General features: G+C 31.6%; 2 protein-coding genes across 3 annotated transcripts in view; one reads left to right on the top strand and one right to left on the bottom strand.

The window, feature by feature from the left end:
- LOC139502590 (protein Wnt-6-like) overlaps positions 1–15,713 on the bottom strand; it is a 466,832-nt gene that overhangs the window by 317,554 nt on the left and 133,565 nt on the right. The gene's annotated exons all lie outside the window — the stretch shown is intronic.
- LOC139502592 (protein Wnt-1-like) overlaps positions 4,469–15,713 on the top strand; it is a 56,713-nt gene continuing 45,468 nt past the window's right edge. For both annotated transcript variants that reach the window (XM_071292127.1, XM_071292126.1), the window contains exons 1-2: positions 4,469–4,626; positions 8,766–8,852. In XM_071292127.1, the coding sequence (XP_071148228.1) occupies positions 4,595–4,626; positions 8,766–8,852 (119 nt within the window). In that variant the 5' untranslated portion in view covers positions 4,469–4,594. The remainder of the gene's footprint in view (positions 4,627–8,765; positions 8,853–15,713) is intronic.

The raw sequence follows: 15,713 nt of genomic DNA, 5'->3' as shown, positions 1-15,713 counted from the left end.
GGAAATATCGTATCAATTGGGAGATATATACACCGTATGTTGGTGCTGTTGGAATGTTGCTACTTAGAAATTGAAAGTTCACAATTGGAAAGCTGAAATCATCTCTTTTGTCGTGAAGTTTTGTTTTCAATCGACCTTCAGTGTCAATTTCTAGATGTACGTCAAGATATTAGGCTGACTTAACTGTATCTGTTGTATCCTTTATCTCTAGTTCAATGAGATAGATGCGTTCAACATAGTCACCAAATTTTGAATTATGTTTTGAAAGAACATCATCTAACAAGTCCACAAAAACGACATCGGCAACTAAAACCTGAGAAACACGAACAATATATATTTGACAGGCATTTCCTACCTATACGCATTTCGTTAAATGCCTGAAAATTTAGACATTCACTTAAATGCATGTAATATTCAGGCATTTTATATTTTGACAAATTTTACAGGCATTTTTTAAAATGCAACAGTGAAATTCAACACGACTTTAGCAGGTGATACCCGTATCATCTACCCTTTCAATTGTGTTAATATATGGACAAAAATACACGAGTGCAAAGACCCTTCCCTTAATCTATGATAATTGCTTAATTGGATCGCTCGCATTGTCATTTAAAATAATGAAAAATTATACCGAATTATTTAGAATTCTGATAATACAAACAAAATGAGTCGTGATGTGACTGCCTATGAGACAACTATCCATCGAAGATCAAATGAAGTAGATGAATGCAATTATTAGCAATCGTACGACCATAAACAATGAGAAAAACACATACCATACGATCGGCTACAATATGCCTCGTTATGAAAAATATAAAAAGATTCAAACTAATGGCTTTGTTTATAACAAAACAGTTTACGAAAAACAAATATGACAAACACAAACACTGCAGTCGATAGTTATTTGTTATCTTTTACGAAGTGTTTGGATAACTATTCCTGTTATTCAATTGTTCTGTTTTTTTTGAAAATACATTGTTTGGTGTTAATCCTGGTTTTAGCACATCCACCATATTTGTTGAAACCTGAATTAGAATAAATTAAGCTCTGTCAATGTCTTCCTACAAAAAACTCACTTAACGTTGGGTTACGCAAACAAAATATTTTTTTTTATGTACATGTGTTCCCATAAGATTCAAAATAACATTCACATGTTGACATGCATCTGTTGGCTTATCAGATTATTCAACAGACTGCAGCAGATCTTCGCATGGCGGGTTGTTCATACATAACAAGACATGCGCATGGCGGGTTGTTCATACATAACAAGACATGCTCACTTTGTCGACTCACCTGATCTTATTTCTTATACTGTTCGTGTGATTCCCTCAGCTCTTGTTTCACGATAACCTTGTTTTGTCTCTTTTCGAATTACTATTAACACCACTGGGTCGATGCCACTGCTGGTGGATGTTTCGTTCCCGAGGGTATCACAAGCCCAGTAGGCAGCACTTCGGTGTTGACATGAATATCAATTATATAAAATAATCGTGGGATTTTGTCTGAAGCTTGGTCCGTTTCTCTGTGTGTTACATTGTAGTGTTGTGTCGTTGTTCTCCTCTTATATTTAATGCGTTTCCCTCAGTTTTAGTTTGTTACCCCGATTTTGTTTTTTGTCCATGGATTTATGAGTTTGAACAGCGGTATACTACTGTTGCCTTTATGTATATGGTCATTTTTATAAATTTCCTGTTGACAAAAATTTAAGTTATTCGAAAAACTAAAGATTTTATTATCCCAGGAATAGATTATCTGAGCTATATGTGCCACAACTTTTGGATCCTCAATGCTTTTCAACTTTGTACTTTTGGTTTTATAACTATTTTGATCTGAGCGTCACTGATGAGTCTTATGTAGACGAAACGCGCGTCTGGCGTATTAAATTACAACCCTGGTACCTTTGATAACTAATTCGACCGATTTCGAGATTTTGAATTAATAAATAATCTCATCATAGATACTAGGATTAAAACAGTAAAACTGTCACTTTTATTTGAAAGAAGACAAAGACACGATAATTTCCCTGAGACAGGAACGATTAATTATGTATACTTAAACCCATGCCAAAGAGGTCCGTTTTGCCTTTCATAATGTTTTCGTGTTGCTCAGTCTTTTGTCGTCTGATCTTTTTCGTGTTTTGTCATGGCGTCTTCAATTAGTTTTGAGTGTACCTTTATTATTGTTCGCCCGTTAAAGAGCGGAATCTGTTTGGATGTGTAGGATCTACTTATATTTACACTATATATCAATGGTGAGCTATTCATCTCGTGTGAAGAGAGTGCCATGCTCTCTAAACAATAAAAACTTTTGAAAGTTCCGTAGATGGCTTATTTAAGGGCAACATTTATGTCTCCATCCGATACACCTTCATTATAAGAGGTAGTCGAAATTACTGTCCTTGATCCAAGGAATATGTTCCAATTATCGTAACTACAACCCCGCCCCCTTTCCCTCGAACTTGACCTACTGAATATATATATAAGATTTTCACCGGATTTGTGCTAACATGAGGAGCACAACGTGTGCCACACGTGAATTCGGATTTGCTTACCTTTCAGGAGCACCAGCGATTTAGTGGGGTTCGTGTTTCTTAGTCCTTTGTTTTCTATGTTGTGTTTTTTGTGTATAATTGTTTGCGCGATGCATTTTGTTTATCAGAGTGACTCTGTCAATAATTCGGAGTTCGAAACTAAGGTTGTGTTGACACAACTTTTTTCGATTAAACTAACGAACCTTAAATGCATCGTTGTAAAATACATTTACAAAATGGCAAACGGAGTTTAACTTTATCATTGTTCAGTTACAGGAAGTTTCTGGTCAGGTTTGAACTGACAATTCCTAGCAGGCAACTAGGTGTATTGCATTATACTACAGAAACAAACTTCACCATTGAACATTGAACAATAGTTATATTTTGAATTTATTCCATAAAAAGATATTCAAAATCTAATTTATTCTGGACCAGATTTTCTATAGTGTACACCAAAACGGTGTGTTTGGTTGATAAACATCTAAAACTATGAACATTCAATTTATAACATGATCTTACTGTAAACCTACTTTGTTTCGCGGATACTTTATTTCGAATTTGCCATTTCTATCTCCCTTTGTGCCGATAATTGTTTTAATTTACTTCATGTAGTTAGAAAAAGAACGATTCTGCTTTTAATTTTTCGCGTTGGTTTTAATTCGCGTTTTTTTTTTTTCTAATCGCAAGAATCGCTAAAATAAATCGTTCTCGAAAATTAGTTGGTTGACGGAATTTTCTTTTTAAGCTACAAACAATGGAATTACCGGGAACAATTAATATTCCTTTACGGCGAATTGGCCGTTTCAGAATCTAAAGCATCATGGGTAATTTCATTGTTCGTACCCCAAAGTGAAAATAACGTTACGTCATTGGTTGAATTTCCATTGTTTGTAACGTTTTAAACCAATCAAAACACTCTGGTGTACGCTTTTGAAAATATTACCCAGGATGCATTAAATTATGAAACGGCCAATTAGGAGTATAAATACCTTTAGTTGGTTAGTTGTATGTACCTTATCACCACTCTTACCTTTTCATGGACCAAAGACAAGCCCGAAAAAATTCTTTGTTTACAAGGAATAAAAAATTCGTTCCTTAACACAGACAAGCTCTGCGACTTTGAGATCAGACATGGTAAAACAATATTTGTCTAATCCATCGATGTCATGGTGTTCAGAATTAGCATATCATATTATATAGTCGGCGTATTTTAGAAAAATAAAAAGTAGATCTTATACTTAGGAAGTGAGGTGTGGGTCTTTCAGGATAAGTAAAAGAATAGCGGGTTAAATGGATTTCTTTTATAATTAGAAATAAAGACGACGGAAACCAAACAAAAAAATGACCTGAAAAGGAATGTATAGCTAAATTCAGAAAGCAGGGTCAACACATGCTCAATTAAACAGGAAACTGTCTGTGACATGCAAGTCTTGCACGTGAAGGTATGGTACCGGTGTTCTTCTACACACACCATTTGTTAAAGCAATAGTCATTACAATTACTTTCAGGACCATTGACATCTGCAAGCTATAAAAAAAACTTTCTATTACTATATGAATACAGATCAATTGTTATGTGTTTTGCACATTTCAGAAGCAAGCTCATATTTCTTGAAATATATATAATGCTATTTTTAAAGAACATTCGGTGCAATCAAGCAACCAATATATTTACCCATTAAATTTCAAGATAATATCTGTGTATACCTTCGGTCTGTTTAAGTTCGTTGTCTGTATCAGTTTAATAAAAGAGGACAAACTAAACCCAAAGATAGATATTTTTAGTGTGTAATACCTTTTTTAATCTCTTGTAGATCTTTATTTACGTCTCATGAGAAATTTATTATAAATAAATCATTAAAGCAACACATTTTTATATCACAATTACTCATATTAATTGTTGAATTGATTAATTTTTTTTTGCATGTAGGTACTTTATATTTGAACCTATTATCACCTTTCATCTCAGAATTCATTACACAATCACTGCACAGGAAGCAGAAAATACAGTACATAAGAACAACTTTGGTAACAGTTGTTAAAGGGAGACAACCGAACCGTCAATATGGACCTCCTATGGTTGTCAATTCTATACACGTAAGTTGACATTTTAAAGAAATCTGTCATACAATATTTTTCATATTTTAATATCAATTTTTGTGTTTAGGTAATTTTTTCATGTATACATGACATTTAATCATTTTCAAGCTGAAATTAAATTTGATTATAAGTTAATGCAGATATTATTCCGAAATACCAGTCTGAAAGACGACAGGACCAATTGGTTAAGAATTAGAGACCAGTATTTTGATGTACATAATGTTTATTAAATGCATATAGTTTGTGCACCAATCTTCCAGAATGTCTGACAATAACAAGTAAGCGAAAACACATAGATATACAAACCATAAACAAATCTATTTCTGGAGTTAAAAAAAAATATGTAATATTACAGATTAAAGATAAGTATAAAAATTGATAACCAAAAGGATTAATTTTACTTGAAAGTGTTACAAACAGAGCAGTTTAAAGCCTTTACATTATATTACTATTATACTATTCATGAAATAATATTATCATAATATTTCACAGGAACATTTAGGAAAATACTGTTGAAAACATTTCTAAACAATAAATATTATCCAAAACTGTATTCGTTGTCATTCTATCCATGGAGTAAGAACACATCAGTTTCAAACTCTTGTCAAGTTCAATTGCAAACAAAACTTGCCAAAATATTTGAAAGCCAAAGCTTATATAAAAGATGAAGAGTTATAATACAAAAGGTTTAAAAAGTATAGCCAAATCCGTGAAAGGAATCAGAGTTTAATATGAGGGAGATACATTCCTAAATTTATAATAATTTCTAACATTTTGTAACAGCAAATTTTAATGACACAAAAAAATCCGTATTTATATGCCAGTACCGAAGTACTGGCTACTGGGCTTTTGATACCCTCGGTGACTAACAGTCCACCAGCAAATGCATCCACCCAGTGGTATAACATCTCCGTTAATGTTCGCCTTTTAAAGGAGAAAAAAATACTATTCTTAAACAAAATAAAAATAAAAATAAACACCCACCAAAATAGAACAACAACAATAAATCATTATCAATTTCGGAGTTATCTTATATTTTCATTTTTGACCCCACATCAAGGTTAAAAAGGATGCAATAAATGTCAATTTTGCTGAAACCCAACTCTTCTTTTTCTATTTATATTAATTCAAAAAGTTACAACCTTTTTTTAACGTAGTCAAAAACTGTTGTCGTATGTTTATGTGTTACATATTTGTTTTTCGTTAATTTTTTGTACATAAATTAGGACGTTAGTTTTCTCGTTTGAATTGTTTTACTATGTCATTTCGGGGCCTTTTAAAGTGGAATATGCGGTATGGGCTTTGCTGGTTATTGAAGGCCGTGCGATGACCTACAGTTGTTAATTTCTGAGTCATTTTGTCTCTTGTGGAGATTTGTTCCATTAGCAATCATACCACATCTTCTTTTTATATTTCCTAAATATTAGTTAAATAATCTTAACCCTATCAGAAAAAGCAAACTAACTCTTTTAATCAGATTATTTCTATAACATGACATATTAACCTTGAGATTTCTTCCCATGTAAGACATCACCCAAAACCAAAACACTATGTGTAAAATGACACCAAAAGCTATGATCATTGATGGGTAAGGTTAATAGAAAATACCTTACGGTGACATATATAATCTAACATTTACGCCATTTGATTACTGGTAGACAATTGGTAGGGGAACGGTATTTTTGTTTGCAATTTTTCTTTCATTAAAAAAATGTCTTCAAAATGTAATAATAGTCACTATAAAGTATGTGGAAAATCTAAATTTGAATTATTTATTTTTGTTTTTTGAAAAAAAAGCATATCTCCCTAAATAAACATGCCCCCTTTCAAGTTAAAGGGTTCTCATAATGGATCACCACTTTTTGACCGTGCATGCCTTTCAAATAAAGACAAAAAATATAATTCAACAATACAAGTGCATCCCTTGTCATTGACAATCAAAACACATCTCCTTATTTATATCAAACACTATATAATACCAACTACGACACTAAGTATAGGATGTTTATACATTCCATAGTATTGTCGCGAAACCCACCGTGCAAGGGCTGTATAGCCAGTTAAGGTAGTTAAAAACTTCTATTTGTTGTTGTATTGTCGCTTTTTGTAGCTCCCGGTCCTCTGGAGCTCATTTAAAAGTTCATGCAATTCGCATCTTCTTAGAAAATTTATGAAATTAGAATATTGGTAAACTACTGTTGCATTTGATTGCGTCGACTTATGATTTTTGATTGTCTGTTTGGTGTCTTCTGGTTTTTCTTTTAATTTTTAGTTTATCTATTAAGATTGTGTAGTAAATGACGACAAAGGAATGACACTTACAAAATTCAAAGACAACTGGAGGCAAACGCACGTTCTTATGTATATATGTATAATGTGTCAATTTCAAAGGCACACCATGTCTGGAAAAGTCGTGATTAAATATTCCAGACGCTTCAGCAAACATCACTGAATCCTGCAAAACAACCACAATATAACAAAGAGACAACCCCTTATGAGGTTCATAACTTTTGACTGGCACCACATATGACGGAGGTACATTTGTTTGTGTTTATCTCTAAGCCCGAAAAAGTTGCAAAGAAGACTAAAATAATAACAACATAAATAAATAAACACTTAACTGTAGAAATAAACAAAAATTAATGATACACATTTAAAATCGGTAAGTGATTGCTATTACTCGTTTTTGTTGTTTTCTTTGTACGTATTCATACTGTTTATGGTAAAAGAGGGACGAAAGATACCAAAGAGACAGTCAAACTCATAAATCTAAAACAAACTGACGCCATGGCACAACATAGAAAACTAAAGAATAAACAACACGAACACCACCAAAGTACTTTAGTATCTATAACTTTGAAGGGAAATAACATGATTAAACGTTTATTAGAATAATGGCTTATTTAAAAAAAATGAAAATAGGTTAAAAAAATGATTGAAAAACAAAAGATTTTAAAATCACAATTAACTCGATCAATTGGAATAGAGAATTTTTTATCCAAACCTTATGGATATAGCCCTCATCAGAAGTTTAAAACTTGATTCAACCCTACGTTAACTATCATGGTGATTTATATTAAGAATAAAAACAAAATGATTAGAATCAAAATGATGTATATATTGTAAACATAAAGAACTAGTTTCAGGCCTTTACATATATTTCTCAATGTTTATATTTTGTTGGTTCCTAAATACCATATTTTGTAAGTCTAGTTCATTTATGGAGAAGATACCTTACAAAATAAAAAAAAAACCAAAAAAAAAAACCCACCAAAGATTGAAGTAACACAGACAATAATACCCCCCTCCAAACAAAAACAAAAAAAACCAAAAAAAAACCCAAACATGATAACACGACAAACAGCAGAGCACAGACCACAATCTTACAAATAAAGATTCTGTAGGGTTTTTGATGGTCAGTGTCTAGTTTTTTATGTTGTTGTTTTTCTTTTAGTCTTTTCTAATTTTGCCATACCTTTGTCAGTTTATTTTCGAAATTTTTTTATATGTTCCTTTAGTATCTTTTGCTTCCCTTTGATCATGAGCCCTGTGGATTTATAGCATTGTGGATATATGTGCCCTTATTTGGAATTTTTATCACTTCTATTCATTAACACTAGCAATTGCCTTGTTTGTAGGAAATATGATCCTGTTTTTGTATTAGAATAGTAACATGAATAAAACAATTTGCAAAACAACAGCTGCTGGAAAAATATTAACATAATAATTAATAACACAATGCTAATACGTAAACTGGTACCAATAATAATTTTCATTTTGTATTCTAAAGTATTTCATTATTCTCAAAATCAGTTTCAATACATTGTTTTGAGCACTTCTAACAAAGGGATATACTTCTGTTTAAATTCAGAAAGGATCCAAGAGAGGAAAAGTAAGTTCTTTTATGCCAAATCTCAAATATACATTGGTTTTTATTATGTTCTTTGATTTGAATTTGGCAGTATAATAAAAGAAAAGGTCACTAATTATTAATGCGAATAATGCGACAGAGTAGATCAGTAACTCATTTATCAAAACTCGAATTCTGGTAAATATGAGACACATATCTGTATCTATTATTTTCTTAACTCGTTTTTAATTCCATTCGTAATTAAAATTAAAATTTTCAATTTCAGAAATGTAATAACAAGCAAGGATCAAAATGTCAATGTGACTTCCATGAGAATACAAGATAAAAATGACTTACCATTTAAAGATTCAAGGTTGGTATCGTGTGCATCTACTGCATTATACTTGAAAATAAAGCTAAAGTGTGGACACTTCAAAAAAACTTATCAACTAGATATTTTTTTTTGGAACTAATAACATTTTCAATCATTGATAGTTTTTTTTAGAAATTAGACAGAACTATTTGACATAAAAAATTGTTTGACCGTTTCCTTTCAAAAGTTTTAAAGCTCAGTCAATCAGAACTAAACCTAATTAAGGAATGACTGTAATATTTTTTCTGTCTATGAAGAAATAACATAAAAAATTTGGTGCACACTGAATAACGCGCGTAGCATTTTTTTTTATGTTATTTCGAATAGACAGAAAAAATATTACAGTCATTTTTTATAATTTAATTCTAAATTCCATTTTAAACCGTAGAAAACCATGAAAAACGTTGATGACGTCACGGTCACCTGACTAAATTATGTCTATGGGAGGATAACAAAATAACGTCAGCCAATCAGAAGATGCGTTACATTCAAAATTAAAAATTATTACCATTTGTTGCTTTGAAAGACCTGTCAAACAATATCCTGAGTACCATTTCTGTATATTTTTTTTTATACCTATCTAAACTGTTTATTGATACAAAATTGCCAAGAAAATATAACCAGCTTAGGTACATGTTTCTTTCAATACAGATAAAAAAAACCACCGAACTCAAAGTAGATTGAAAAAGGTAAAATAACAAAAATACCGAACTCTGATGAAAATTAAAAACGGAAAGAAATGGCAAAATCAAAGCCTCAAATATATCAAACGAACAGAAAATAATACTTTGCTGACTTTGGGAAAGGCATAACCTCATGTAGTAAATAATGGGTTTTACCTGGTTTGATTAGTAGCTAAACCGTCGCATAAAATTCCATTAGATTGACAACAATGTGTGAGGAAAGCAAACAGGCATGATATGTAAAACTGACATTCATCGGGGAACATTGGTGGAAATTGTATTGTAATCTTAATCACTATAAAAGCAAACAACTATGTCAACAAAGAAAAACAAAATGGCATACAGACATTTTATAGAAAAACACATACGCAAAAATGAAGGACATTAAAAATATTACAATATAGCACAATTGCGGAATTTGAAAATACGTCAAAGGGATATTTCCAGGTCAAAGGGATATTTCCAAAATTTGAATGAACAGTAAAGGTAAAAACTATGTAAAGACAAATAAAAAGAACACTAAACCACGGTATTAAGATATAAAACAACGTAAGCATCTAGAATCTACACTGAAAAACCGTCATGTAATATTTATGAAGTTGATACGAAATATTTATCAACAAGGTCTTGGCATTTCCTTTATTTTTTTTTGCATGACCTGGGTCATCAACCTTTGTGCTTAGAGAAGGGTAAGCCCATAACGAGTTCCTATATGGAAATTATTTCAATTAATCAATTCAAAATGTGCACTTTCGTCTCATTAAAGTACATATATGTTTTTTTAATAATCTCTTTGAATTGAAAATTTCAATTTTTTAAAAGAAATTCTTAAAAAAAATATAAGATTGAAAAATGAAAAACATTCTGGTAATTCTTAAGCTTATCACTAGTAGTACTAGTAATTGGATTGTTATACATAGGGCTTTTTGCTGTTGATGAAGAAATGTCAAATGTACGTAAAAGCTAAAAAAAACCATCTCATAATGCACATTATATATTATCTTAAATATTGGATGTTTTAAATATCCGTTGTATTAATATCTACATTAACAGTAATAATTGAATTGCACTGAATTTGAAAATTTCTAAAAATAAAATACTAAAAGTTAAGTCAAACCCCGGAGAGAAACCAGATTTATAACGAATGAGACAACTCCTTTATAACGATCGCAAAAATGTTAACACAGCAAATTTCAATAAAACAATATGTTCTTATGGTTGTGTCAATACAAAAGTACTTGCAACTGGGCTGGTGAAGAATCTGGTCATTTCAATAGTATAAGTTAGTTTGAAAGATAAAACACTACTTTACGTTTACTTTACTTAAGTCAGAATCCTGATATTCAGTGATTTCACCTGTTGCTTTTTTTTATACTAGTTGTTTTGTTAATAAACGAGTCAATTGCGATTCTTATTTCATTACTTTGACATTTTGGTATTTTTTTATAGATTGCATTGCGGTATGGATTATGTTTATTGTTGACATCTTTACAGTGAACTAGTGTTGCCTATATATGTATCATTTTTGTCTCTGGTGGTTGCTTTTACCACATCTCCATATTTTGTGTGTTTTTTATCATCTGAACTGTCAAGCGGTAACTAAAGTATGTTATCTGCTCCATAAATTTGTTTCAGATTATTTCTCCATTTTCGAGCTGTTTTGATATTAGAAAATTCACGAATTATTCCCTTATTTTTTTCGTTTTGGCTCTTTACTAATATCTAGTTTATCTCTTGAATATAATGCACCTTTTTTGTTCAGTTTGATTTCGTAAATCGTGTTCTGGATTTTGATTACGGTTTCAGTATTATATTTCGAAATTGAGATATATGTTTACCACTTAGGGTCTGGGGACTTCCTTAAAAAGGTTGACTGTACTTCAGACACGTTTCAAAATGTTTTGGTCATGATTATTTCGATTTCTCTTACACCCCTTGGTACCTTTTTTTTTTTTTTTTTTTTAAATTCCTAACTTGAAAGACTTCTTTTAAGCCTGAATTCTCTGCGTGACATCTATTTAAACATTTATCGTCTAGACTTTCCAGTTTTAAAAATATTTAAGTAAGCACACCAAACACTTTTAAAACACATAGCTTCAAATATTCTTTCATTTATAAGGATGATATCTTATATTTCTAATGACATATCCGTTTTAATATATATTGAATTCATTTATGTACGAAGATACTATTTTTGTGGACAAAGGAAACATTTTATTTTTCACTGTGGAATTTAATTTCGTGGATTTACTAAAGTCTGCTCCAAGCCTATAGTTGGTTTATGCTTCGATAACTTTTGACTTTGTGGTATTCTGATGCCACGTGACTTTGTGGTATTCTGATGCCAACGACACCAACTTTATTTCCCCCCACCCCCATGAATAATAATAAATCAACAGTATTTTTTGTTAATATGCAATCGCTGCGAAACTATCCCCTCTAACAAAAAAAGAAAAAAAAAACCACAAAGACAATGAAAAAATCGAAAAAAAATAAACAAAACCAGATATTTGGATTTTACTTGTCTTTTACTGTTTTACCATAACATCGTTATTCCCAACTTTGTTCGAAAATCATACGATTATCCATCATGATACCTTTTTTTAAATATCCTGTTCCAAGTTAGGAATATGGCAATTGTTATTAAGTAGTCTATTTTTATGTATGTTGGCGTTTATTGCACTTTTGTTTTTATGTTGTTCCGTTGTTTTCTTTTTATGAAAGCATCATTTACAACTTTACCTTCATTCAGCATTGGTTTTAGTGGCACTGTTCGTCCTGCTCGATGTTTTTGTCTAGTCTTTAAGGACTGTTGTTTATCTTTTGTAATTTTTTCTTTTTCCGATGGTTGTTTTTCTTTATTTTATTTTGCGCTATTGGTATTTTTTCATTAAAAAATCTTGTACATGCTACGCTTCACCTTTTATAGACTTTAAGCAGATTCAATATTACGTATTTGTTCATCGAGTAGCTCATTCATTACTCTGGTAAATTTAGTCTGGTGTCATTCGAAATGTCAATATTTGTAAATATTAAGATCTTAATTGCTTTATCTTTTATGTAAACGGGCTTTGTATTACTTAAGAGTATTCTATGAAAAGGTTACGTATAGATATCATTATATTTTTATATACACCGATATTAAAATATTATGTAAAAAACAATGTTAGAAAAGAGATTTAAATGTCATGTGTCCTTGTAAAAGCAAATACATGTGGTAAATTTCGTGATTGGTCACAACTTCGAAAACAATATAATGTCAACCCACGACGTGACGTTCTTTTCCTTTTGGGGAACGAAAAGTGAAACAATCCATAATTCTTTGGATTCTTAATAGGTTTATAGAAACAGCATATACACCAGCATGAGAAAACCATCTGTATTGACAGGATAGCACCGCCACTTACCATTCAACAACCGCTGTAGAGTATCTAAGATATCATGAGTATGCCACCAATGTTATATCAACACTGATTTGAAGCTTTTATTTTCAATTGTTTTGAAGGATAATGAAATAATCCATAGCCCTTTCTTAAATGACGAATTGAAATTGCACTCCAACGTCGACAAAGTAAGCAACCCTAATTTCTAACAACCATAGAATCCCAAGGTTATCATGTCTAGTGACACATGATAATACTGGCATAATAGTTTCGGTATTATTGACTTGTGAGTTCTAATCAAAATTGATAATAAATAAAGGCAACAGTAATTAGCCGCTGTTAAAAAGTCATTATTCGATTAAGAGAAAACAAATCCCGGTTACAAACCGATGAAAACACACCAAACATAAGAAGAAAACAACGGAACAACAGAAACGCAAAATGTGCAACAAACACCAACATACATAGCAATAGACTATTTATTAACAATTGCCATATTCCTAACTTTGTACAGGATATTCAAAAAAATAAATGGTGGTTAAACTTCGTTTTATGGATAGCCAAACCTCCCGCTTATATGGCAATTATAAATATCAATAAGAAAGATAACGTTTAATAACAAGAGTTAAGCTTCAGCATTCCAATGGGATGACTCATTACTTGAAAGTTCTTAACTGTCAGAACTATGATGTCAAAACAAATAGTTTGTTATTATTTCAGTTGTAAACAATAAGTGTTACTGGAATAATCTTCAAAAGACACACTCGAGACAAAAAGTTGAGGTAACTAGAAATACAAACGTTGAAGATTACACAAATAGAACACTCATAATCGTCAGAGGTCAATTTGAAGAAGAAGAAACCATAACTTTAAGAAACGTACATACATGAATATAATCGTCCAAGTAACAATGAGTTGGACTGTCAGTCTGGTATCTTTCGCACCTCCTTTACAAATAAAATGTAGCAACCGTGTCAATGCAGAAGCATCGACACATAGAAAACTAAAATTTCACTTATCACATATCGTGGACAAGACGGACTCTTTAAGATCATGATGAAAATAATATTAAGGTTGCACAAATTATAATGATGCAGGGTTTAATTTTGCATTTATTAGTACACGAAACAAATACACTAAAGATACTAGGCATATAATATGTGACGCCAAAAGTAGTTTGATCTAAATATATTTCAAAGAAAATCTGCTGAAAGGCCTAACTAATTTGAAAAATTGAAGAGCATTCCGAACTTAAACCAAAATGCCAAATTGTGCTTAGGTCATATATGCATGTGCTGGAAAGCCTTGTTTAAGACTGTTTATAACAAAATATTTGTATGAACTGCATTTACAAATGTCTTAATACGGATCTTTTCAAGTACTACTGGGTTGTTGATATCCTTGACGTTCACCTGCAGTGGTATCGGATTAGATGTTGGAAACACTTAATAAAGATTCAAGGCTTATACGTTATTGCAGCAAACGCGGTACTTTCCGTCTACACGAACCTCATCAATAACACTCGAATATTTGAAAAATAGGCATAAACAGTCACAAAACTGGTCATTTAAGATGCTAAGGTGCCAATTAATAAACAATGTAACCCATGTTTCTTTTATTCAATTTAAGATCGCTAAAATGCTATACGATTCTCTATAACAACTCTTAGTACAGAACTGATATAAAAACTCAAATTCAAGACTCTGACAACCAAGATGCGAAATCACGATGTAAATTTTAGATAAACAAGTCAATTCTAAATAGTGGTTAATATTGGCATTGTATAAATTCGAGTTCTACCTTTTTTTTCTAGAATCATCATATTCACAGATTTGAACTCGCGTCAGCATTTTTGAACTATTATAGACAGTACAATCTGGATAAATATTAATTGAGACAATGTAGCTAAGAATACAATGTAATCATTAATCAAAATAAAACCTGGATGAATCTGACCTAAGAATACAATGACAAAAATAACATAACACAAATATCAAACTCCAAGGGACAGCAAACTCCAAATTTTGGAGTCTTTTCTTCTGTCAGGGAGACTGTGCCATTCAAGATGTTGTAACATGTTACCAACGCTTGAGGTGTTTCTGTATTTGTTGGTAACAAAACGCGCAGCCCTCGTTTGAACTTTTTCAATGCTATCTATGTCTTGTTTTAAGTATGGATCCCAAACAGAGCAAGCATACTCTAGTGATGGTCTTACTAGGGACTTATATGCTTGTTCTTTAATGGATGTTGAACTTATGTTCAGGTTCCTCCTTAGAAAGCCTAGTGTGCTATTAGCTTTCTTGCATAATTATGTTGTTTATATGCACATTCCATTTAAGGTTGGAACTGATGGTGACCCCCAGATATTTTGTTGTTACATGTTCTAATGATTGAGTCAGTGTGTTATGTGTAGTTAAATGTGATTGTTTTTTTTTAATTTCTGGTGACTGAAATTACATTACACTTAAATGGGTGGAATGCCATTTTCCAAGTAGTTTCCCACGATGCCAGTTTATCAAGATCTTTTTATAATGTTGATGCATCGGAATTTGATTTTATTGCCAAATAAACTATTGTGTCGTCTGCAAATAAACGTACTGTAGATGTTAGACCAGTTGGAATGTCATAAATGTAGTACAAGAAGAGATTTGGTCCAAGAACTGACCCCTGTGGAACCCCTTACTCAACTGCAACATACTCAGATTTTCCCCTTCTAGAATTACTGCCTGTTATCGATTGCTAAGAAAATTTTGTATCCAGTAATTTAATTCCCCTTGTATCCCGTAATGATGAAG

The sequence above is a fragment of the Mytilus edulis genome, chromosome 14, assembly GCF_963676685.1.
Source record: "Mytilus edulis chromosome 14, xbMytEdul2.2, whole genome shotgun sequence".
NCBI classification, from domain to species: domain Eukaryota; kingdom Metazoa; phylum Mollusca; class Bivalvia; order Mytilida; family Mytilidae; genus Mytilus; species Mytilus edulis.
The sequence above is the reverse complement of the archived record's forward strand: the minus strand, read 5'-3'. Positions and strand labels throughout refer to the sequence as shown.